The sequence below is a fragment of the Lepus europaeus genome, chromosome 6 (genome assembly GCF_033115175.1).
Source record: "Lepus europaeus isolate LE1 chromosome 6, mLepTim1.pri, whole genome shotgun sequence".
NCBI lineage: Eukaryota > Metazoa > Chordata > Mammalia > Lagomorpha > Leporidae > Lepus > Lepus europaeus.
Window position 1 is genome coordinate 125,077,257 of NC_084832.1, and position 25,580 is coordinate 125,102,836.

General features: G+C 43.7%; 1 protein-coding gene across 1 annotated transcript in view; it reads right to left on the reverse strand.

The window, feature by feature from the left end:
- CPNE8 (copine 8) overlaps positions 1-25,580 on the reverse strand; it is a 250,977-nt gene that overhangs the window by 161,401 nt on the left and 63,996 nt on the right. The window contains exons 4-5 of the mRNA XM_062195063.1: positions 25,226-25,329; positions 3,351-3,390 (exon numbers count right to left, since the gene is read on the reverse strand). Coding sequence (XP_062051047.1) covers positions 3,351-3,390; positions 25,226-25,329 — 144 coding nt within the window. The remainder of the gene's footprint in view (positions 1-3,350; positions 3,391-25,225; positions 25,330-25,580) is intronic.

A 25,580-nucleotide genomic window follows, 5' to 3' on the forward strand; every position in this document is an offset into this window, starting at 1 on the left:
TCTGAAAAAAAGTTATAAGGTTCTGGACCAAAGCAGTAACAGGAAAGCAAAGGAGACAGAAAAAGAAACATTTGCCAGCATCAACAGGATTTGTTAACTCACTAAGGGTGAAAAATGAGACAGAAAGTGGTTAGTGATGCAGTTAGACAGGAGTAAGAAATTCTCGTGTTCTGGGGCTGGGCAGTTGGCTTAATGGATAAGACACCACCATGTCATATCAGAGTTCCAGGCCCCAGTCCTGGTTCCCTTCCCAAATCCACCATCCTGCTGATGCAGCCCCTGGAAGGTAGCACGTGATGGTAACTCAAGCAGCTAGGTTTCTGCCTCCCACAAGGAAGATGTGTACCGAGTTCCTGGCTGCCAGCTTCCTCCCCTTGGCTGTCGAGGGCATCTGGGGACTGAACACGCAGATGGAAGCCCACTGTGTTTGCTCCATCTCTCTTTCTCTCCATCATTCTTCCTCTTAAATAAATACACAAGCAAATGTTTTTAAAGTTCTGGTGCTCTGTTACATCGTATAGTGACCATAGATGATGATAATGTAATGCATATTTCTCTTAAAAAGGGGGATAGGTGGGGCGGCACGGTGGTGTAGCAGGTAAACCCACCTCCTGTGACCCCGGCATCCCATATGGGCACCAGTTCAAGTCCCAGCTGCTCCACTTCCAATCCAGCTCCCTGCTAATGCTCCTGGGCAGGCAGTGGAGGATGGCCCAAATGCCTGCACCCAAGTGAAAGACCTGGAGGAAGCTCCTGCTGCCTGGCTTTGGTCTGGTTCAGCCTCGTCTGTTCAGTCCATTAGGGGAAGGAACCACTAGATGGAAGATCTCTTTCTCTTATATATTTGAGAGGATAGAACTGTTTAACCAGAGTAAACAATGCTTGCTAGACACAAGTATGGAAACATGGCAGAGTGTCCTATATAGGTACAGTTTTTATGTATCAGTGAAATTAAAAGACAAATAAATAATGTTTTCTAAGTCAACTATGTTATGAATTATACTTCAGATATACATTTTAGACATATCTGGATTATAGGCTTCCATAGAGTATCTACCAAGGAACACTTAATAAACAACTGGAAACCTGGCTAAGGCAGCAGAGGCAAAGACGCGTGGGGGACATCAGAGTAGACATGGAAATGGCTGAGCTCTTCTCCAAGAGAAATCTGAAAACTGAAGCTCTGAGCAAAACTAACACTAGTGACAGGTGAAAGGCGAGGCTTAAAAACAGGAGCGAGCAAGTGGAGGGGCAGAAGCAGCAGCCAGGGGCTGCATGGACCCCTGCAGGGAGGAATCAGCCCTGGCTGAGAGAAGGGAGGGGCGAGAGGTGAGGAATGCCCAGAGGCCGCTCCTCCCCCTGTCCTGGTCCCTTTGGCAGCTGTGACAAGCAGAGCACAGTCAGGTGAAGAGGAAATGAAAGAGAAGGAAGTGAGGACCTAACCCAGGCCACTCCTCAAAGTAGGATGGGGACAGGAGAGGGCACAACCTAGGCAGGATGGGGACAGGAGAGGGCACAAGGGCAGCACTGTCAGACAAGGTCTTCTAGGATGAGAGAGACAGGAAATGCCTCTTACGAGGGAAAACCAGCCTTGCTACGGATGAGAAACATCCGAGAAGAGACACACTCAAGGCTCCTAGGCGGCAGTGTGTCACATGAAGACGAGTGGTCATTCCTGGTGACTGGGGAGGCACAGGTGCCGGGCCGGGGGTGCGGCCCTTCCCCCAGAGCACGCGCTGTCCTGAACTCAAGGCAGCCACCCTGGCAGGAGTCAGCTCTGCCACCTTCACCCGCGCCCTGACAACATCCAACCCCCACTCCCCGTGCCCTCTGCTGAGCAGTCTGAACGAAGAAACCGAGCCGATCTATTCAGAGAGCGGGACCAGCGATGGACACACAGAGAAACTCAATCTGCAGAGAGAGGCAGCGGCCCAGGGAGAAGGCCTCTGAGACAGAGACGGATGGCGTGGTGGCCTCGCCCGGAGTCCAGCTCCTGCTCCCAGGAGGCCGGGCTGCCCGTCACCTTTCCACCATGCTCCAAGGCCCTTTAGCTGAGCCCCTACATGTCACTACAGGCATTTCTTTCCTTGCCAAAAAACACATTGGACTACAAAATGTGATTCTTCTTCTGACTCTTCTACATTTGGAGAACGACTCTAATGTGGAGCTATGCAAATGTAGTTTAACGTCCAGTTACAATGCATCACGGGAGAGGGAAGGGGACGTGGCAAGCACAACAAATTTCACTGACGGAAAGGCCTTAGCATAGGGCAGCTTTTTTTGCTCAGTGTGTTGGAAGGCCTGACACCTGAGGGTCTTCTGCATCCCTCATCACGGGAGTCTACTTGAGGCTTCCTAACACAACACCACACCTCCTTTACGGAAGGCGAAGTAGGACACAGTGACTTCCCCACCACCACCACCACACCCGGGTTCCAGGCTTTCCTAAACCTATCTCCTCGCGTGACCACTCCTCCCATCCTCTCTTCTGTCAATCTGGGCACATCCCCCTATCGCAGAATTCACTTGCACATCTATTCTCATCAATATATTCCAACAGTGAGAGGGAAAAATCTCCCTCTCCCAGGCACAAGAACCTGCCCACATGCCTCGCAGCACAACTGTGGTTCCACGCTCTGTACTGAGTCCATGTGTGGCCTAATTCCAACCCCACTGGTCAACAAACAGGCTGATGGACACGCAAGGCCTGGCCAGAGCTTTCCATGGTCACTCCGCCCTGCCTACCTCGGCCTCTGGATCTGCCTCCCTGTGACACCCCACTGCTCCTGCATGGCCAACGACTCCAGACAAGCAATAGCTATTGTTTGAGGAGTGGGGTCCTGGAGCAAGAGGAATGGAGGGGTTACAGGCCCCACAAAGAAAGGAAGCGACTGTTTGTGGCTTGGGGACAGAGAACCTGTCTGTGTCACTCACAGGGTACTCTCAGAAACTTTGCACAGGAAGGCACTCAGGCCACACTGTTGAGAAAGGAACACCGAGGCAAGCAGGACAACTCGCTTTGCCTATATCCAAGCTCTTCCTGTTCTCACAGAAGTGATGCCACAGGCTCACTGCTTCCTCTCACTTTTCCATCTTCAAAATAACATGGAGCTCCCATCGTTGTTAAACATACAAAAGAAGACTAATCCATTTCACTTAACTGAAGGTAACTTTAAGTATGCGCCAAAATCTTTTTCTAGACTGCATCAGAATTTTATTTATTTCTAGGACAATCACATTACATGAAAAGCTATGGACATACAAGTTTAATATTAATTAATCAACATAAATAGTAAGCACAAACCATCACACTATAACATACATTACACAATCATAAAACAGGAACTTACATGTTTGGACAAGTTGGGGCTCTTGGAGTCAACATCATACCTAAAAGATTGAAACATAAAACTCCAATTAACATCAAAATCTTCCAAAACACATAATAATTATGTACACTAATTGTAAAAGTCAATGATGTACACAGTGAATTCACAAGTTTTGGTAACCTGTACGCCAATGGTAGGATTCACAATCCCTGGGACGTTTTATTTCCACAAATCGACAAAGTCCTAATATTTTCACAATCATTAATTCTGCTGCTTGACAAGTTTAAATTTCCTCTTTTCTATGAATCAGCAGTATCTTTCTACTGTTTAACTGATTTCAAAGCTCTCTATAAACCGAAATCCCTTTTTTCTATCACTAAAAAATAACAGGTCTTGGTAAAAGGCTATTCTTTGCCTACATTTTAATTCTTATTTAATATCTAACATGCTACTACTAAACTTAAAATTTGATTAAAGTAATAACACAGTCCTTTTTTCCCTAATCACAGGACTTGGGGAAACTGATCAGACTGCTCCACGTTCTGGTTTTGATCAATTCGTATAGGAAACAAACGGCTTCTCCAAGCGATTCCAGGCTAACAACACTCACTATCACGTTACGCCCTTGTTTCAAAGAGCTGATGAAAATGCAAAGATCGCTGACAGTCAAAACGTTTGCACTGTGCCAAATTCTTCCACAGGAAATATTTACAATGAGTCCAGTCTCCAAAGTCACATTTGTTTCCCACTTTTTTCTGCACAGCTTCCTACAAAAATTAACTGCCTTTGGTTTTCAGGTTAATTAAAAGTCTTTTGTCTCAAATGACATGAATATTTTCACAAGAAAATAAAGACTCCCAATCACTAATGCCCGAAACAAGAATTCACTGAGTGTACGGACACTGGGCGGAAAACGCTCCCCATAAAGAACTGTGCAGTACGGGCTTCACCGCCGTGGCAAGCAAACACCTGCCGCGGGAGATCTACAAATTACCTCCTACATGTCAGGGCGTTCTGAGCACATCCAACAGCTGGGCTGGAACTCTGCATCAGCACTTCCCAGCATCTACTGTGCCCAGGGGCCAGCACAGATGTCAGCACAGGACGGTTTTCTCATTTGTGGTCATTTTTTATACCGAGAAGACCGAAGTCAGCAACAGGAAGAACAACAGAAGTGAAGTCCAGCTACGTGGCAGCTTCTGAACCATAAGACTGCTGGGGGACGGCACAGGGGCTCAGTGGGTGACGCCACCGCCTTCCTATCCCGGCTGCTCCACATCTGATCCAGTTCGCTAACGGTCTGGGGAAAGCAGCAGGAGATGCCCAAGTGCTCGGCCCCTGCCAACTACGTGGGAGACCCAAAGAGCTTCTGGCTTCTGGCCATCGTAGCCATTTGGGAAATGAACCAGAAGATGGAAAATCAACTCTGTGTGTGTGTGTGTGTGTGTGTCAAACTTCTGGAAAACAATGCAGAGGAGATCCAAGATATGGCTAAACAGGGAAGCGCTACATTCCCTGAACCAAAGGGAGACCAAGACATCACAAAGAGGACCATCTTTCCAGGAGATGGCTGACAGTGACTTGAGTACAGAAGTGACAGTGACTATAAAAGGCACAGACACTCCAAAGCCAGCAGGGAGAGAGAGAGGAACAAAGCACATCCCAGCTCCTACCTCAGCCTCCCAGCCTGGGGGACGCCATCTTGCTGGGGAAAGGTGAATGGAAGGCACCATGGCCCCACCATCACCACAGGCCAGGAGCCCTACCTCGTGGGGCTCTACGCCAGCAGCAGCAGATACAAAAACCCAGAGGACCAGATAGGAAGACCCCTTCTGTGTCACAAGCCCCAGCATCACCCTTGCAGGCCCTCTGGGAACTGGGGGCAGTCCCTTCTGTGTCCTGCAGCTCTGTGGCTATGACTGCTGGTGCTACAATCCCTGGAGTAATTCACACTCACCAGTGGGATCTGGGGGCCTTATCTATATTCCTCTGGGTTGGGCTGATGGCTGCTGGTATACAAAAAACAGCATAACCAGCACTTAAAATGGAAGACCTAGGTAAAGACCCCACTACATCACAGCTCTGGGACTGTAACTGTTTCTTATGTAATTCCCTGGGGCATCTGTGCTCACCCATGGAGCCTGGGAATGTTCTCTCTACATCACGCTTATCCATGGTTCTATAGCCTAGTGCCTAATTCCCACCCAAGCCTCTGAGCAACCTGTGGGCCATATATCAGGCACTTCTTGGGGCCTGCAGTTCTGAGACTGGGACTGCTGGAGCTATGTTCCAGTGTCACCACAGTTCTTCCTGTGGGGCAGCTTCCCCATCTGATTGCACTGCTGCAGACCCCAGCCTGCCAGGGCACACATTCCAGCGTAACGTGCATGTGAAATGTGAGACCTAAGTAGGGTCTGCAGTGCATCGAGCAGTTCTGGGATTCTGACTGCTGGGTCTGAAAGACCCAGGAACAACTGCCCTGCCCTAGGGGACCTCAGGAAGACTACGGCCCCACTGCACTGCTGCAGGACCAGAGCACAAGCCCAGAATAACCTGTGCTTTTCCTTTGCGACCTTGACAAGCTACCCTTCCCGCCCTGAAGCTCCGAGACTGTCACTATTCCACTGTTCAAGGCCACATGGGCCGATGCACAATTCACAGCATAACCTGTATTTACTGAAATGTACAAGGGAAGGGCAGAATCCCTTCACTTCCCCAAGTGCTGGGACCAGGGACTTCAGTGCTGTGGGCACCTGTATCACCCAGGCCCACACAGCAAGACCTATGGAAGAACCTGGCCACAATGTACAGTTTCAAGGCTACAGTTATTCATTCTACAAGCTCCAGTGACACTCACACTTGGCTGGTTGGACTAGGGGATGGCCCCAACTGGGTCCCATGGCACCAGGAATGAGGCTACTGTCATCAGAAACCCCACTGTGACTGATACTCAAATCTCAGGAAGCCCTTGTCCACTTCAAAGGCATACTGCTCCTCTACCAACTGCAGCAGACCGGACAGCAATGGCAACCACTGTCACTGGTGAAACCCATCCCAGGGCCAGCAGTCCCTCGCAGGCTGGACTTCTGGCCTCCCTGGAACCAAAGGCAAAGGAGCTACCCAACTGACCTCCTGCACTTCATCTAAACAAATAATATTTTCCAAGGAAAACTCCGCCATAATGAAAAAGACACATAGGTAAGCAATAGGTAAGCAGAGGTTAACAGAGGGACCCAGGAAACACAAAGGAGCCAGGAAGAACGGCATTGCACAAAGAATGCAACAGTTTCCAGAAACAGACGCTGACTTGAAGGAAATCTATAAAATAACTGAAAAGAAATTGAAAATGGTGATTGAGGAAACCCAACTGTCAACAGGAGGACATAGGCAAACAACTCAGAGAAATGAGGAAAACAGTGAATGACACAAATAAGAAATTCAACCAACAGAAGTCATAAACAAGAAGCAGAAATGCTGGAAATGAGTACTTCCATGAAAAGAAAACTGGAAGAAAGAGCTTCAACAAAAAAAAGTAGACCTTGAAGAATTTGATTTTGAGGACAAGATATCTGAACTTAACCCAACTAGACAAAAATAAGGAGAAAATAATTCAACCATGAAGTGAGTAAATATTTGCATTTTAGAGACACCTGAGGGAAAAGAGCAGGGAAAAGGCATTTAAAAATGTTAAATGAAATAGTAACAGAAAACTACGCAAGTCTCCAAAGAGATCTGGACACCCAGATACATGAAGCTCAAAGGAACTAAAGCAGACTCAACCAAACCAAAAAGACCTCCTCCCAGACCTGTGACAGCCAAATTATCAGAAGAAAAAGACACGGAGAGTGTGTTAAAGACAGAGAAACATTATGTCACACATAAAGAAAAACCCATCACCTTACAGCAGACGTCTCAGCAGAAACCTACAGGCCAGAAGACATTGTTATCACACATTCAAGGTCTTGGAAAAAAACAACTTCCAACCAAGAATATTACATCCAGTGAAGCTAAGCTGTAGAAGTGAGGGAGAGGCACTGGGCATTCATCACCACCAGACCAGCCCTACAACGAGTTCTGAAAGGAGCCCTACCTTAGGAGTAAAAGGTCCTAACAACCAGCACAGCACAAAATGGACTAACAAAGCAGATGCCAAACCAAAGACAAGAGAACCCAACATCATGACAGAAAGCTTTCAAAACACAAAGAGAAATGATGAGAGGCAGAAAGAAACAGAAAAAAATACATCCATACATATAGCAATCAGTGAGCAATCAACAAAATGACAGGAGTTAGTTCTTATCTATGAATATTAACACTGAATGTGAATGGATTAAATTCCTTCGTCATAAGATGTAGTTGGATAAATGGAACTTAAAAAACAACACCTAACAATACACAGCCTGTGATTACATGCTGCCTACAAGACACTCACTTCTCAGATAATGATGACTAAAAGACAAGGGCTGGAGAAAGATATACCACACAAACAGAAACAAAACTGCGCTGCAGAACCCATACTCACATCAGATCAAACAAAGTCAAAAATCATAAAAAGAGACAAAGAAAGAAATGTTAATAAGAGGATCCATATAGCAAGAAGACATAACAACCAAAAATATATAGGCACCCAAAACAAAACCATCCAGGTATCTATAGCTAATCCTGTTAGACTTAGAGGGAGAGAGAGACTCCAATACAGTAGCAGCAGGAGACTTCAACACATCACTGTTGACAATGGACACATCATCCACACAGAAAATCAACAAAGAACTGAGCCACACTGCAGAGCAAATGGGCCTAAGAGACAGTTACAGAACACTTCAACTAATGGCTGGAGAACACATGTTCTCATCTCACCAGGAACATTTTTAGAACTGACCACAACTTAGGCCAGAAATCAAGCCTTGGTAAATTCTTAAAAATTGATTAACCGTATCATGTGTCTTTCCACAAATGCATAAGACTAGAAACCAATAAAAATTAAAAATTTACAAACACACAGCAATTAAAGCCACGCTCCTAAAGGGCCAAAGAAAAAGGAAATCAAAACATTTCTTGAAACAAAATGAAAATGTAAAATATGCATTTTAAAGGCTTAGAAAAGCAAGAATAAACCAAATCCCAAATTAGCAAGAGACAAGCAATTATAAGAATAAGTGGAGAAATAAATGAAACTGACAGCAAATAAACAATATAAAAAGATCCACAAGATGCAAGACAGATAACAAGGAGCTCTTCCATCATCCAGGTCCGGGTTAGGCCAGAGCCAGGAGCCAGGAACTCCATCCTCGTCTCCATTTCTGCTCCTTTCCCAGGTACATTAACAGGAAGCTGCATCAGAAGAGGAACAGCCAGGACCCAAACAAGCACTCTGATGTGGGATGCTAGCATCACAAGGAGCAGCTAATCCCCACTGCAGCACAAAGACAGCCCCCAAAAGCCCTTTCTCAAAATGTAAATAGACAATCTTTTAACCACACTTAAAAAACAGAGAAAGAAAATTTCTAATATATAAAACTGGAAATAAAATCACAGACATTACAGCTGATACCACAGAAAAGGGTTGTAAGATAATATGAATAAATATAAACAAATTGGAAAACCTCAAAGAAACTGATAAATTCCCACTCGCATACAATCTACCAAGATTAATTCAAGAAACTACAGAAAATAATATAAACAGACAAGACTGAAGTACTAATTAGAAGTCTCCCATTAAAGAGTCACTTTCTTCCTAAATCTGAATATATGAAATGCATAAAATGTGTACACCTTAAATAAAATTAAGAGCTGGTTTTTAAAAAAATAAACAAAAGTGACCATTGGCCCAACTAACCAAAAAAAGGAGAGTGAAGATCCAAATCAATAAAATTAGAGACAAAAAAGGAAATGTAACAGGCACCACAGAAATAAAAAGAATCATCAGAAATTACTACAAAGAGCTCTATGCCAACAAACTGGGAAACCTAGAAGAAATGAATTGATTCCTGGACACATAACAACCTACCTAAATTGAGCCACGAAGACACAGAAAACCTAAACAGACCCATAAACAGCACGGAAAGTGAATCAGTAAAAAAGATCCCCCAAACAAGAAAGGCCGAAGAGAAAGCATTTGATAAAACACAACACCTTTTTGTGATGAAATCTAAGCAAATTGAGTATAGAAGGAACATTCCTCAGCACAATCAAGGCAATGTATGACAAACCCATGGTCAGCATCCTACTGAAGGGGGAAAAGTTGGAATCATTCCCACTGAGATCCAGTACCAGACAAGGATGCCCACTCTTACCGTTGCTATTCAATATAGTACTGGAAGTTTTAGCCAGAGCCATTAGACAAGAAAAAGAAATCCAAGGGATTCAAATTGGAATGAGGAATTCAACTACCACTATTTGAAGATGACATGATTCTATATATAGGGGATCCCAAAGACCACCAAGAGACCATTGGAACTCATAGGAGAGTTTGATAAAGTAGCAGGATATAAAGTCAAAACACAAAAATCAACAGCCTTGTGTACACAGACAATGCCACGGCTGAAAAAGAACTTATAAGAGCAATCTCATTCACAATGGCTATAAAAAAAAAAATCACATACCTTGCAATAATTTAACCAAGGATGTCAAAGATCTCTATGATGAGAATTACAAAACATTAAAGAAAGAAACAGAAGAAGATAAAAAAAAATGGAAAAATCTTCCATGTTCATGGATTAGAAGAATCAATATCATCAAAATGTCTGTTCTTTTGAAAGCAATCTACAGATTGAACGCACTACCAATCAAAACACCAAAGCCATTCTTCTCAGATCTAGAAAAAAAATGATGCTTAAATCCATCTGGAAACACAGGAGACCTCGAATAGCTAAAGCAATCTTATATAACAAAAATAAAGCCGGAGGCATCACAATACCAGATTTGAAGACATACTACAAGGCAGATGTAATCAAAACAGCCTGGTACTGCTACAAAAACAGAAGGAGAGACCAATGTAATGAAAAAGAAATGCCAGAAATCAATCCATGCCTCTACAACCACCTTATATTCGACCAAGGAACTAAAATCAATCTCTGGAGCAAGGACAGTCTCTTCAACAAAGGTGCTGGGAAAACTGGATTTCCACATGCCGGAGTATGAAGCAGGACCTCTACCCTACACCTGACATGAAAATTCATTCAAAATAGACTGAAGACTTCAATCTAGGATCTGATACCTTCAAATTACTAGAGAACAATAGGGAAACCCTGCAAGACACCGGCACAGGCAAAGAGGTCTTGGAAAAGACCCCAGAGGCACAGGCAGTCAAATGCAAAATTAACAAATGGGATTACATCAAATAGAGAAGTTTCTGTGATACAGAAGAAACATTAAGGAAAGTGAAGAGGCAACTGACAGAGTGGGAGAAATTATTTGCAAACTATGCAACTGATAAAGGATTAATAACCAGAATCTACAAAGAGATCAAGAAACCCAACAACAACTAAACAAACAACCCAGTTAAGAAATGGGTAAAGGACTTAAACAGACATTTTTCAAAAGAGAAAATTCAAATGGCCAACAGACACATGAAAAAATGTTCAGGATCCCTAGACATCAGGGAAATGCAAATCAAAACCATAAGGAAGCTTCACCTCACCCCAGTTAGAATGGCTTTCATATGGAAATCAACTAACAATAAACAATGGTGAGGCTGTGGAGAAAAAAGGCACACAAATTCACTGTTTGATGGGAATGCAAACTGGTAAAGCCACTATGGAAGTCAGTTTGGAGATTCCTCAGAAATCTGAACATAGCCCTACTATACGATCCAGCCATCCCACTCCTCAGAATTTACCCAAGGGAAGTGAATTCGGCAAATTAAAGAGCTATCTGCACCCCCATGTTTATTGCAACACAATTTACAATAACTAAGACATGGAATCAACCTAAATGCCCATCAATGGAAGCCTGGATAAAGAAATTACGGGATATGTACTCTATGGAATACTATACAGAGGTAAAAAAAAAAAATTAAATCCAGTCATTTGCAATAAAATGGAAGCATCTGGCAAACATCATACTTAGTGAAATAAGCCAGTCACAAAGGGACAAATATCATACATTCTTCTTGATCTTTGATAACTGAGCACCTAAAAGGAAACCTGTAGAAGTGAAACTGACATTTTGAGAAGCAATGACTTGGACAGCCCTTGTCTTGACCATCAGGGAAGAAATTTTTTTCTTTTCTTAATGGAGAATGGGATTGGAATGGGAAAGGGAGGATGAGTTGGGGTAGGAGTGCAGGTGGGAGGGTATGATGGGAAGAATCACTATATTCCTGAAGTTGTACTTATGAAAGTTGTACTCATTAAATAAGTGTTTCCTTTGGGGAAAAAAGTTAAAATAAATGAATAAAAACTCAAAAAGGAAAAAGTCCAGGAACTGATGGCTTTACAACTGAGTTCTGCGAAACATTTAAAGGGTAACTGACTCTAATATTTCTCAAACTAACCCAAAATATTAAGGATAGAACTCTGCCAAATTCTTTTGATAAGGCCAGCATTACTCCAACACAAACACAAAACAAAGCTATAACACAAAAGTAAAACTACAGAGCAATAACCTAGATGGGCCAGCGCTGTGGCTCACTAGGCTCATCCTCCACCTGCGGCGCTGGCACCCTGGGTTCTAGTCCCCGGTTGGGGTGCTGGATTCTGTCCTGGTTGCTCCTCTTCTAGTCTAGCTCTCTGCTGTGGCCCGGGAAGGCAGTGCAGGATGGCCCAAGTGCTTGAGCCCTGCACCCACAAGAGGAAGCACCTGGCTCCTGGCTTTGGATTGCCATGGCGGCTATTTGGGGAGTGAACAAATAGAAGGAAGACCTTTCTCTCTTTCTCTCTAACTCTGCCTGTCAAAAAAAAATTTTTTTAAATAACCTTGATGAACACAAATACAAAAATTCTCAAGAAAATATTTGTAGACTGCAAACAACACAACATCAAAAACAACCATGCATCAGGATCAAGTAGGATTCATCCCAGGACACAAAGCTCATTCAGTATCTGGAAATTGACAAATGTAATAAATCACATCAACAGAATAAACAAAAAAATATGACTGTTTCAATATACACGAGAAAAGCATTTGGTATAATTAAGTACCTCTTATGATAGACGAAAAAACAAAAAACTCAACAAATTAGGTGTAGAAGGAATGCACCTCAACAATGCAAAGGCTCTATATGAGAAACCACATCCACGCTGAATGAGAAGGGGCAGCACTGCCTACAAAGCCAGAACACAAAGGTGTGTACACACTCTAATGTTCTCTACTGTTATTGAGTGCGGTACTGCAAGAGTGACTAGGGATGAAAAAGACGTAAATGGCATTGGAATAAGAAGTGAAAATATCCAGTCACGACTATGTAGATCAAAAAACCTATACAGTTCACTCAAAAGCTGTTAGAACTGACAAATTCATTAAAGCCAAGGAACACAAAATATACATAGACAACCAGTAACATTTTTATATGCAAACTACGATCTTGCTGAAAGCAAAATCAAGGAAAAAATCCCATTCACAAAAGTAACAAAAAATTAAATATTGAAGAATAAATTCAACCCAACAAGTGCAAAGGTCTCTACAATCAAAATTATAAAACACTGAAAGTCAACAAAAGCAAAACTAAACAAATGGAATTACATCACATTTAGAAGATTCTGCACAGCAAAGAGAATGATCAACAAAGTGCAGTCCATCAGATGGGCCTACTTACAAGCTACCTACCCAACAAAGGATTACTATTCAGAAAAATCAGCAACTTCAAAAGTCAGCAACAAATCAACAACCAATTCAGTAAAGAAACCGCAAAGAACCTCAATGAATAGTTCTCAAAAAAAAAAAAATACAAATGGCCAATAATTATATGAAAAAATGCTCAATGTCAATAGCCATCAAGGAAATGCAAATCAAAACCACCATGAGGTTTCACCTCACCCCAGTCAGAATGGCTTTCATTCAGTAAATAACAAGCAACAAATACTGGTGAGGATGTGGGGACAAAGGGAACACTTAAACACTGTTGCTGTGAACGTACATTAGTGCAGCCACTGTAGCAAACAGTATGGAGAGGTCTTAACAAACTAGAAATGGACCAGCCATATGGTTAGAAATGGCTCAACGGTATATTTTCATAAAAATTGTATTTAGCCTCAGTACCAGCATGTATCATGTCTCATCAGGTTAACTGCTGAGCTTGCTTGTAACGTGTGTGTGTGTGTGTGTGTGTGTAACCAACACTCCCACCTCTGTCTAACCAGTAACCACAGGGTCACTGTTGGAGCCAGTTTCCCGTATCAGTTCAAAACACCCTTCTGGATGTAGCTCTCATCCCAAGTCCCCATCCCTGTTTCGCTGCACCTGCTAACCCCAGCCAAAACCCCGCTCCCTTCTATCTGCCCAGCCACAGGTCTGGGTGCCCACTCCCCATCTCAGGTGCCCTACAGGGTTAACCAAGCAGAAACAGGGGGAGGGGCCTTTGCAGGGCAGGGTGAAAGACGTGAGGGCCTAAGAATGCCGGTCTGCTTCCACCAGTGGGCGCTGCTCTCCAGAGGAAATGAAACCTGGCTTTCTGCTTCCTGCAGATTCCTGAATCCATCCTGTGGTGGGTAGGTGGTCTCAGGCAGGTGCATTTCCTACAATGTGAACCAGCAATCCCACCACTGGGCATATAACCAAAAGACATGAAATCGTTATATCAAAGGGGGAAAAAATGGATCAGTACAGCTGCAAATAGAGTTTTGTAAAACCTTGTTTTATACCTTTACCAAACCAGTGGTTAAGAATGGTAAACTACTACAACTGAATGATCCGGGATGACTGTAAAATTCACTGCATATAGGTAAAATGGTCATTTTTCCATTCAATTATTATTTATAGCGATTACTTACAGTCCCACTAAACTAGGGTCTTTTTTCTTTTTACTTGTTGAACTTCTTGTCTGGTAAAGCATGAAGCCCTTCTACTCTAAGGTAAATTATAATACTGTATCTCAAAAGCTAAAAAAAAACAAAAAACAAAAAAAAAAAAAAAGAAAAAGGAAAGACATGGTGAAGAAGGGAGGGTAGCAATGAGAGAGGGGAAGGAAGGAAGGAAGGAGGGACTATCACTATATTATATATCTGTTGAGATATGAAAAAGTGAGAATATTCCTTGTTGAAGGACTAGAAGAATTAATGTTGCTAAAAGGTCTTACTACCTAAAGGAAACTATAAGCGTGATGCAACCCCTATCAAAATACCAATAACATTCTTTACAGAATTAAAAGCAATCCCTATCAAAATACTAATAACATTTTTTACAGAATTAGAAAAACAATCCTAAAATTCATATGGAACCACAGAAGACCCAGAGTAGCCATTGCAATTCTGAACTAAAAAAACAAAGCTGGAGGCAAGAAAATACTACCTACTGCATACTACAATGCTGCAGTAATTAAGACAGCATAGTATGGGCATAAAAACTGACACACAGATCAACAGAACACAAAAATTAATCCATGTACAGCTGATTTTTGACAAAGGTGCAAAAAACATACACTGTAGAAAGGATATTCCTTTCAATAATGGGTGCTGGCAAACCGGAGTACATACATCAAACAACATAATTACTTCTCTACCTCAAACCACATAAAAATCAACCTAAGATGTATCAGATAAACATAATACCTAAAACTATGAAATTACAAGCAGAAAATGTAAACTTTTCAAGACCGTGCTGTAGGCAATGATTTTTTGAAGAGGACACCAAAAGCACAGATAACAAAAGCGAAACAACACAGAAAAGTCTACACAGCAATGTAAACAGTCAACAAAGAGACATCCAACAGAAAAGGAGAAAGTATTTGCAAGCTACTTCTCTAACAAAGGATTCACAGCATAATACATTAGCAACTCCAAAAACAACCAAACCAATTAAGAAATGGGGAAAAGGACCTGAAGAGACACTTAGCAAAAGAAATACAAATGGTCCATTGAAACATATAAAAATACACAGTATCATTAGCCATTAGGAAAACCCAAATCCAAACCACAAGATAAATCATCTGTCAGAATGGCTATTATCAACAATATAGAAAGTAACAACTGCTGGTGAGGCTGTGCAAAAAAGGAGAACTCCTGAATGTGCTGGAAATAACATAAATTAGTGCAGCCATTGCAGAAAACAGTAGGGAGATTTCTTAAGCAACTACAAATGGAACTGCCAATGATCTAGCAGTCCCACTACTGGAACCAAAAGACATGGAATTACTGTATCAGAGAGACAGAGAGGCATGGTTCACAAGAGCCAAAGATTGGAATCAACCAAGGTGCCAATCAGCATATCAATAGGGTATATGTACATGATGGAACACTACTCAGATCTAACAAAGAAATGAAATCATCTCATTTACAGCAAAATGAATGCAACTGGAGGACACCACATAAAGTGGAATAACCCAGATGCAAAGACATGTACTACAGGTTCTACTTCAAATACAGGAGCAAAAATAAAAACAAAAGCACAATCTTAACATTGACTGGTGATGATCAGAAGTTGAGGGGGTGGGAGTTAGAGTTCCGATAATGGGTACCAAATCAGAGTTACAGCAAAGGAATTCGTTCCTAGTTTCACACAGCATCGTGGGGAAACCACAGTTCATAATAAAGTAGTATACACTACATGAAGAAATAGAAAGCACATCTAGCCACCAATCACAAAGAAATGTCAGAGAGCAAACGCTGGTTACTGCGTCTGATAGATGCACATGTATTAAATATTACTCTATAGCCATAAACATAATTGTTAATTAAAACAGAAAATATATATTACATAAATATATGTATACTTATGTATGTGCATTATTATCTACAAAATATACAAAAAGAATCGACCTACAAGGGTAGGCATTTGGATTAGCCTTTAAGGTGCCGGTTCCAACACTTGCATCCCTTATCAGAGTACCCGGTTCAAGTCCAGCTTCTGCTCCTGATTCTACCTTCCTGCTCATGCAGACCCCGGGAGACAGCAGGTGATGGCTCAGCAGGTAGGTACCTGCCACCCATGTGGGAGACCTGGATTGAGGTCCTGGATCCAAGCTTCAGTGTGGTACGGCCCTAGCCAGTGAGGGCAGCTGAGGAGTAAACCTGCAGACAGAAGCGCTGTCCCCAGCTGTCTCTCTACCCCTCTTTTTCTCACCTTCTCCCTCGGTATCTCTCTTTCTGCCTTTCAAAGAAGCAAATAAAGGAACACAGAGTCAGCCCTAGTCTCGAGTGGAATCAGCCTCGTGAAAACTGTCTTTCAGAACCATTGTATCAACCAAATCTTCCTACCGTTTTACTTCAGCTTCTTGTAATTTTACTGCATACTTCTGAAAAATGCATGTTTTTGATATAAATTATTTTAAATAGTCCAAGTGAATATACTTTCTCCTTTGTTAGGCAGCAGCATGACAGTTGTGAAAAAAGATAGCTTCAGAGTAAATTATAACAATGTTTGAATTCTCTCCCTTGGATTTGTGTGACTCCCAGTAAGTCACTGATCGGATTTCAGTGTTCTCACGTGAAAAGGAGTTAACATCTGTCCGTGTGCAGTGACATTCCAGTCACGTGACATGTATAAGCAGACTTCAAAAACTTCATGGAAAATCGAATTATTCCAGTGCAAGAAAATTTTCAATTCATTCATGCAAGAGATCTTCACAAAATTTGTGGGAATTACATATTATGAAAAACCCATGGTAGATTTCAAAAATCCAAAAATACTTTGCACCAAAAGAAACATCTTTTAGTTCCATTTTCCCTGACACTTTAGTTTGTTTTTATTTATTTATTTGAGAGGCAAAGACACAGATGGACAGACACAGAGTTCCCATCTCCTGGTTCACTTCCTAAATGCCAGGGACAGGGATGGCAAGGACTAGGCTGAAGCCAAAGCCAGGAGCCAGGAACTCAATCCAGGTCTTCCCTGTGGCAGGCACCCAGTCACCTGAGCCACCACTGTTGCTGTGTCCCAGGGTCTGTATTAGTAGAAAGCTGGAGTCAGGATTCTGAGCTGGGGATGGAACCAAAGCACTCCCTTGTGAGATGGAAGCCTCTTAACTGCTAGGCTATACACCCACTCCTTTCAAAAACTTTTTCAGGTGCCCTCATATGTCTGGGACATTGCAGATGCTCATTAAATCCAAGTTCTTTACCCTCTTCCAAAAGAGCCTGTCTGGTGGTAGCACTTATATTGAGAAAATGAGAATAATAATAAAAGAATCAATGTTGGAAAATGTCTTCTAGCTTATTGTGAATTGAGGAGGAATCATTACGGTATCTTCAGTTAAGTTAAAAGGAATTTAAAAATGAATTTATGTTTGCACCACAAAGAAATTAAATATCATCAAATACAATCCTCTTTCACTATATTTAACAAACCTTTTAAAATACCATTATCTCAAAAATACCATTATCTCACTTCTGAAGACATATTTAGGATATTATGCTGGGTAATAAAGCATTCAAAATTACCATGATTTTTCTTTTAATGGAATTTTCCTTCTAACTTTTCTAAAATTACCAAGACTACTCTGGTGCTCACCCTGACAGGTGAGAATGTGACAGAGCACCTCACATGGTTGCAATGCGTGTGCAAGTCTGTGTTGAGTCGAGCTGTCGCAGGGCCATGGCGTCCTGGCACGGGGTGGGGGTGGGGGTGGGGGCACCTGGTGAGGCAGGAAGCCCATGGCTAAATTCACCAACTGGATTCTGTAACACTTTCATCCTGTTGTGGAAACCTTGTTACCAGAGGAAGGAACTGCAGGGTGGTAGACCTTAAAGATGACGCTTTCTGTCACAGAGTAACAAATCCTGATTGTCTTTTTCGGCCGCATCTCTGGGATGGCCAGCACAGCTCGGAGTGGGAACAGAGATGCGGAGGATCCACTCCGGCTGAGCTCAGAGCTCCTGTCAGTCCCTCACCCCAGGGTCGGCCAGGGCAGCAGGGCTCAAGCTTGAGACCAGCACAGCACTCATCACTGGACAGCCGCTTTCTCCACTGGAAGCAGCAGAGAGGTTAAGGGTGCCTTCCAAAGCTGGGGTGCCTGTGAGAAGTCGCAGTCCCTACGGAACTGGCCCATGGGTTCTCCCAGGGGGCAGCCAGTGAAAGACAAGCCACGGGTGTTCTGGGAAGTGCTGAGAGCAGCAGGACACAGAACAACATCCTCTGTAGTCCCTGGCTCACAGGGAGGGAGACAAGCAGGCAGGTGCACAAAGTGTGTCTCCTTAGCGGGGTCCCAGGTAAGCTCTAGCCTTGTCACAAGGCAGGAGACTCCCGTCTGTGCCCCAAACACTCCCCACCATCCTGCTTTTCCACCTCCCCATTCTCCTAGAATAGCTCCAGCCGAGGGGACAGGAAGCTTTGAACTAGGACTGAAGTTTGAAAGCCAAACGTTTGTAATGATTACCAGAGTGTGACGGCTGAGTGGTTGTGGCTCAGCAGTTAGGACACCACTGTGGATGTGCACATCCGATCCAGCTCCCTGGTATGGGACACCCGGGGAGGCAGCAATGATGGCTCAAGTAGTTGGGTCCCTGTTCATCCAAATGGGAGACCTACACTGACTTCTGAGTTCTTGGCTTCATCCTGGCCTAGCTGTGGCCACCTCACTCATGTAGGGAATAAACAAATGAACAGAAGACCTATCCTTCCTTCCTAACCTCCCTCCCTCCCCCCCGCCTCTCTCTCCCTCCCTCCCTCCCTCTAAAATGAATTAAAAATGAATAAACAACAGACCAAGATGACTCAAATAAAAAGTGACCAACAAGCCAAGTAATCATCCCCTGTTATTGTTAAGAAGTCCTTAACCGGAAGGAAAACCGGGATTGACACCTGTCAGGACCAATGTTGGAAGAAATAAAACTTTTTCCCCAGTGTTCAGGTCCCAGGAAAACAGGCTGCAGTAACTGTGTTTCCCAATCACTGTCACCTGGTTTACCAAGGAAGAAAACAGTGTGCTGGCTGCTGCAGTCGATGCCTGTGAAAGCCCGCACAGCGTTCTGGAGGGGAAAGGGTTCCACGCCCTTTCTCCAAGCTCTAGCACAGTGAGTACTGTGTAGAGTAAGCCCAAAGACTCCCTGGTAGAGCTAGGCCCTCAATAAAGAGCTTACAACCCAGACAACAAGGGCGACGGACAAAGCGCCGCCACTGTTATCAGAACCATCACCTCAATGGAAATGACTGTCCAAAGTTCACGCCTTCCTCTGTGCTACACACGGTAGCACAGCACGGTAAGAGAGCACGTCTCCAGAGTGAGCATGCGCACCTCCGACCAAGAAGGCAGGAGAACAGTAAGAGGAAGGCTGATAGACTGACCTTTAACAGGCCTCAGGCACATCACAGCAACCAGAATAAAACTCAACACGGCTGACCCAGAACTGCTAAGAATTTGGGTCAGTAGCACTAGAAATACGGAGCGCAGTCTCTCTCCCTCCTCCTCTCTCTCTCTGATAATGCCATTAGTTTCCAAAGGTCATCTTCAAACCAAAACAATTCCAAAAATCATTGTATCCATATTCTGGCCAGTTCACGCTGCTGGATTCTTCAGCACAGTGTTCCCTCCACGGGCTGTGTTAAGGCCACAGGTGGAGCATGGCAGTGGCTCTGTGGGTGACCGGGTGCTCCCACAGCTCCTACAGGTGACTTGCAGTGCCCATTTTACCCTTTCTCTACTCCACACACTTTCTGCAATGAACATATACGACTTTTGTTAGGAACACCACCTCGCTGGAAATCAATTCTAAAAACCAATCATAATTATAAATACACACACACACACACACATTTATGTAGTGAAATGTTAAACTGCTTCCAAACTTATTTAGGCAAAAAATAAAACCCTTTCTGACAAGCTAAAAGTATCACGTGAGATATCCTAGTAACTGGGAAATCAAAGGAAATTCATTAAAATGATATCAAAGATATTACATGAACTAAAAAATGCACTATTGCTTTTCATAAGGTCTTCTGCAAATAACCCTTTGTAGCCCAATTCTTTGTTTCTCAGAAAACATATAACCAAGATGTAACTTGAATCAAATTTCTGAAATCAACCAAGCATGTATGTATTCTAAAGGTAAAATGATTCTTATTCAATTTTGCAATGGGTTTTCACATTCCAGCCTTACAGTATTTTTCTGCAATTGACTATAATTTCTAGGAAGCTGAATTTATTATCTCCACTCATTTGTGTTCCTTTCTATTTTCTCATCACACAGAGGGAAGTGTTCCCAGCACAGCCAGTTATGACACCAGGAGATGAACGATGAGTAGGACAGGGGCTGCGGAAGCCAGTGCGGGGAGGGCCAACGTGGAAGACAGCAGTGAGCGCAGTCACCTAGCACAAGCTGCTCAGGTGCTGACTGCCCCTCCACACAGCAGCCGAGACAGACAGGGAAAGGGTTTGAAAAAGCAGTGCTCAGGGCTGGGGGGTGGGCGTACTGCAGGGTACTTAAGCTGCCCCTTGGGACCACCCCATCCCATACGCCTGGGTTCCAGTCCTGGCTCTGCTCCCTACTGCAGTTTCCTGCCAGTGTACACTCTGGCAGGCAGCAGGTGAAGGCTCCAACTGTGGAAGAGGAAGAAGAAAGAGCTAAAAGCCGAGTTCAGGGAAGTAACACAGCTTACAGGACCTCCAAGCTGGTTGAAAGAATTAGAACCGGGCAGCAGTGGGTAGTCTGGTCCGTTTTGTCTTCTGAAATTTGAGTACAATGTATCCTCTGAAAATACAGTGTGTGTGTGTGTGTGTGTGTACAAGATTAGCAACCAACGATACTCACTGCAAGATGACAGGTAAGAGGAAATATGAAACAAGAAAGTATGTCTATCAGTGAATGTATCATTACATAAATTACAGTTCTTTTAAACTATATAGAGAACTGTATATGTATATGGAAACTGTATAGCCTTTAAAATGAAGAAGATAACAGTGACAAAGACTTATAAAAAATTTTACATCCCAGAAAACAGATTTATTGCCAATTCTGCATGCATGTGTACACGCTTAAATATAAATCTCTACCAAAACACACGAAGGATCACTGATAGTTCCTTTTTTATTTGAGTAACAAGAAACTTTCACTTAAATGCCCACATCACTTACATTTTATAGTGAATATTTTATGACTTTTAAATGAGAAAAAATAAGACAAAGGAGAAAAGGAAAAAGAAAAAGAGAGAGAGAACAAAGAATCAAAATAATGCCTGGTTTTAGAGAAAGTGAAGTATGAAGTTAAAGAGAAAACATGAAGGGGGTACCCTGCTGGTGTGAAAGAAAGGAAATTCTTAAAAAACAATGGCCACAGAGGCTTGAATAATGGGGGAATTTTTTTTTTTTTTTTTTTTTTTTTTTTTACTGGCAGAGTGGACAGTGAGAGAGAGAGACAGAGAGAAAGGTCTTCCTTTTGCCGTTGGTTCACCCTCCAATGGCTGCCGTGGTAGGCGCGCTGCGGCCAGCGCACCGCGCTGACCCGATGGCAGGAGCCAGGTGCTTTTCCTGGTCTCCCATGGGGTGCAGGGCCCAAGGAATTGGGTCATCCTCCACTGCACTCCCTGGCCACAGCAGAGAGCTGGCCTGGAAGAGGGGCAACCAGGACAGGATCGGTGCCCCGACCAGGACTAGAACCCGGTGTGCCGGCGCCGCGAGGTGGAGGATTAGCCTAGTGAGCCGCGGCGCCGGCAATAATGGGGGAATTAAGTCACATTCTACATGCTGAAGTCTGTCTATGCCCACCATCACCAGCACAGCCTCCGTGACAAACAGTCTGCAAACCATTACTCCTCACTCTTTCTCTTCCCATGAGACTTGTTCTTACTCTTTAGAAAGGGGTTTCTATGAAACAGAAGCCAAATGCAAACCTAAAGCATTTTGCTTTATAAATAGGATGAATATTTGCAGACTCCAAAGACAGAGCTGGGACAGGATTTTCAGTAACGACAGGCACTCGGATTACCTGAGCAGGAGGAAGAGCGAGCTAGGGCCAGCGGTACAGAACTTCCCTTATATACACTGGGACGCAAATTATGCCAGTTTCAAATCAGAGACTGATAGACTGACAGACTGACCAAAGAAGACATCATGAACTGTAGTAGTACGGCACACTTTATTTTTTTCCAGCTATACAGAATACAACATTTATTTTTTTGAAAGTACTTGATACTCATAAGCATTCTTTAGTGAATTTGACATAGTAAGCAAATACATATATTTATATATATTTTTTCTGCTTCTTCCTGTAAGAAACAGGGGTGCAGATTGGTGCCTCCTCACACAGGGCACCAATTGTAAGAAAAAGGGGCGCTGAACAGAGGAGACATGGTATGAACTGGCAGCCAGACTGAATTAATTCAGAGAAAATAAACACGCAGAAGTCCAGCAAATGCCAGCGTACACACAGACTGAACACCTGGCAGAGGCCCAGACCCCAGCAGGCTGGGCCTTGTTACATCTTGGGTGGGCCAGGAGTTGGAGGTGTGCGGGCAGTAGGCAGAGATGAGCTTCCCTATACAGGTCCTTCACGTCTGGCCCTCCGGCTTCCAACCTGCACAAGAATGCAGGGGGTAGGGTGGGGGAACAAACAGGGTGTGAGACTGAAGGGGTCTCTTGAAAAAAGGCAGGGGTAACAAGAACGTGAAATGGCTGAGGCTTCTGTCCTTGCTCCATTAGTCCTGGCTCTGAGCACAGAAAAGGAGATGGGGCGCTGGTTTCTTTCCGGTCACCTCCTGCAGATATGGGGTGTTGACATGGGTATCTATACTCTGGGTCAGACTAATTGAAGAGAAGTCTTGTGTTGTTCCTGCATGATGGCTTGGGGTATAGCAGTCATTCTCTCCTGGAAGAACTCTGTGAAACGTGTTAATGATACGTGGTAGGAACAGGAGCACTATGATCATGAGAATAAAAGAAACACTGTCCACGGTGGAAGAGATGGACAAAGGGGGAAACAGGAAAGCAAGAATCCTGTCCTGACCTCCAAAGATAAAGAATGCTCTCGTTTTGTTCAGTGTGTGCGTGCTGGCAAGGAGCCGCGGGATGGAGTCACTCTGACCTGCTTCTAGCCCTGGGCTGCTCATTCCTCCCTCTGCTTATGGAAACCCTGGTGCTGACTGGGGTTTGGGTGAGGACTAAAGCTGAGTTCTTCATGCTGAGTAGGGGCATAGACAGGGTCCCACCAGAAGGTGGCCTCGAGGGGCCGTAGCATCAGCACACAGAAACTGTCTCCATTCGAGGTCTCATGTGCATGACCATCTAGAATTTTACTGCCTGGAACAAACAGATCTAACAAGCAGATTAAATACACAGGGCCTAAAACGAAGGACAGATTGCTATTAGAGGACCTAAGAAAGGTGCTGTCCAAACCAGGAGGGAGTTTTTCCATTGAGAGGCAAGCAGAAACTGATAGGAGCGGCTTGAAAATGACCAGATGGGCATTGAAGCCTGGCCCAGGTATCTATGAGGCCCAGACCTATCTACCTCTTCACATGGGGTATGGATGAGACATCATAAGGGAGGTATGAACCTCCCTAGGGAAGACACCCTGTTGCCTTCCATTACCTAGCTGGCCTTGGGGGACAGCTGGTCAGCATAGGAGGTTAGTATCAAATAGGTGGCATCTCTAAAAGGAGATCTACAACTCTGCCTGACTGCTACAGACCCTAGGCCTAGGTTATCCCCCAGATGACGGGGGTTACTTTGCAAGCTGGGCAGAGTGAAGGGCTTTTTAGCATGGGGCAACAGGGTGTGAAGTTCTGACCCAGGAGTCCAGTCCTAGGGCAGCCCCGTTTCCAGCGGCATGCTCTTGGCAAAGCTGACAGGGCTCTTCAATGACAGCTGCCTGCCCAATGCCCTGACGTCTCATGTTGAACACAGGTGCCATTCAGGGGTAGATTGGCCTTGTTGTGTCTCCTTGATGGCAGATCACCATCTAAAGCTGTTGTTAACTGGCCTGCCTCCTATCATTTCACTTCTTCTGCTGCCTAGATCACTCTTCTTTCTCCTGTCTCTGTTAAAGTTGTACTCCCCACAACAGAGTTCCCCTTTTAAAAGAAAAATTGTTTATTGACTGAGTTACAGAGAAAGAGGGAGACAGAGATCTCTCATCTACTGGTTCACTCCCCAAATGGCTACAAAGGCCAGGGTTGGGCCAAGTCAAACCCAGGAGCTTCATCTGGGTCTCCCATGTAAGTGCAGGGTCCCAAACTTTGGGCTATCTTCTGCTACCTTCCCAGATGCACCAGCAGGGAGCTGATCAGAAGTGGAGCAGCCAAGACCCCAAACCAGTGCCCATCACAGGAGACAGCTTTACCACTACACCACGATGCCAGCCCCTAGATTTCCTTTAAACCACATACAAATAACTTCAAAAGTCATCACAGTTTAACTGACAATCACCCCTGCAGAACAAAACCTCCTAATACCTTATAAACACTCTGGCTCCAAGTTCTCCTTGCATCAGAAGTTGAGTTTAACAGTAATGCTCCAATATGCCTAATTTGGCATCAAAGTAACAAGAAAACTAGAAATATTTAAAATGGTGGCTGCACTATCCTGCTAAACAAAGGTTAAGCTGACATCCATATTTTGTGCTAAAAATACCAGACCTCAGCCATCACTTGGAGTCTACACACAGCGTAGCAAAACCCCACTGCCGCACACAAGGGTTTGCGAGAATGGCCACATGAACCATCCAGCAGAGCACTGACCAACTGCTAAAGCTAGGGATGCTGCATGGATTTCCTGCCAATGGAATCTGGTAACCAGCACAACTATACAGCTCAGACTTAACGTTACCAAGCAGTCTTAAAAAATCAATTTCAATGCACGTTTTAGTAGAACTTACAAGTCAAAACGAAGATTCTCTCTTTCCTCGAAAAAGTAGTCCAGAATAAATTTTCTTACAAAATCAGGATTTAAAGTATTATCAATTACTTCAGTTCTTCCAAACTGTTGAGAGAGAAAAGAAAGGTTAAAATCAGACCTTGTCTGGCTACTTATTTCAATTACAGTACACAACATTCCCAAACAGGAAGTACACAACACCCCCGAACAGGAAGCAGACAAAACTCCCAAACAGGAATTATGCAACACTCTTAAAAGCAACACAAGTAAGTCCCTCTTGTGGATTTTTAAACTGAAATCCACACTCAGAGATTCAGAAGATAGGGTGAATTTCCCCAGGGTAAGTTTCACTAACT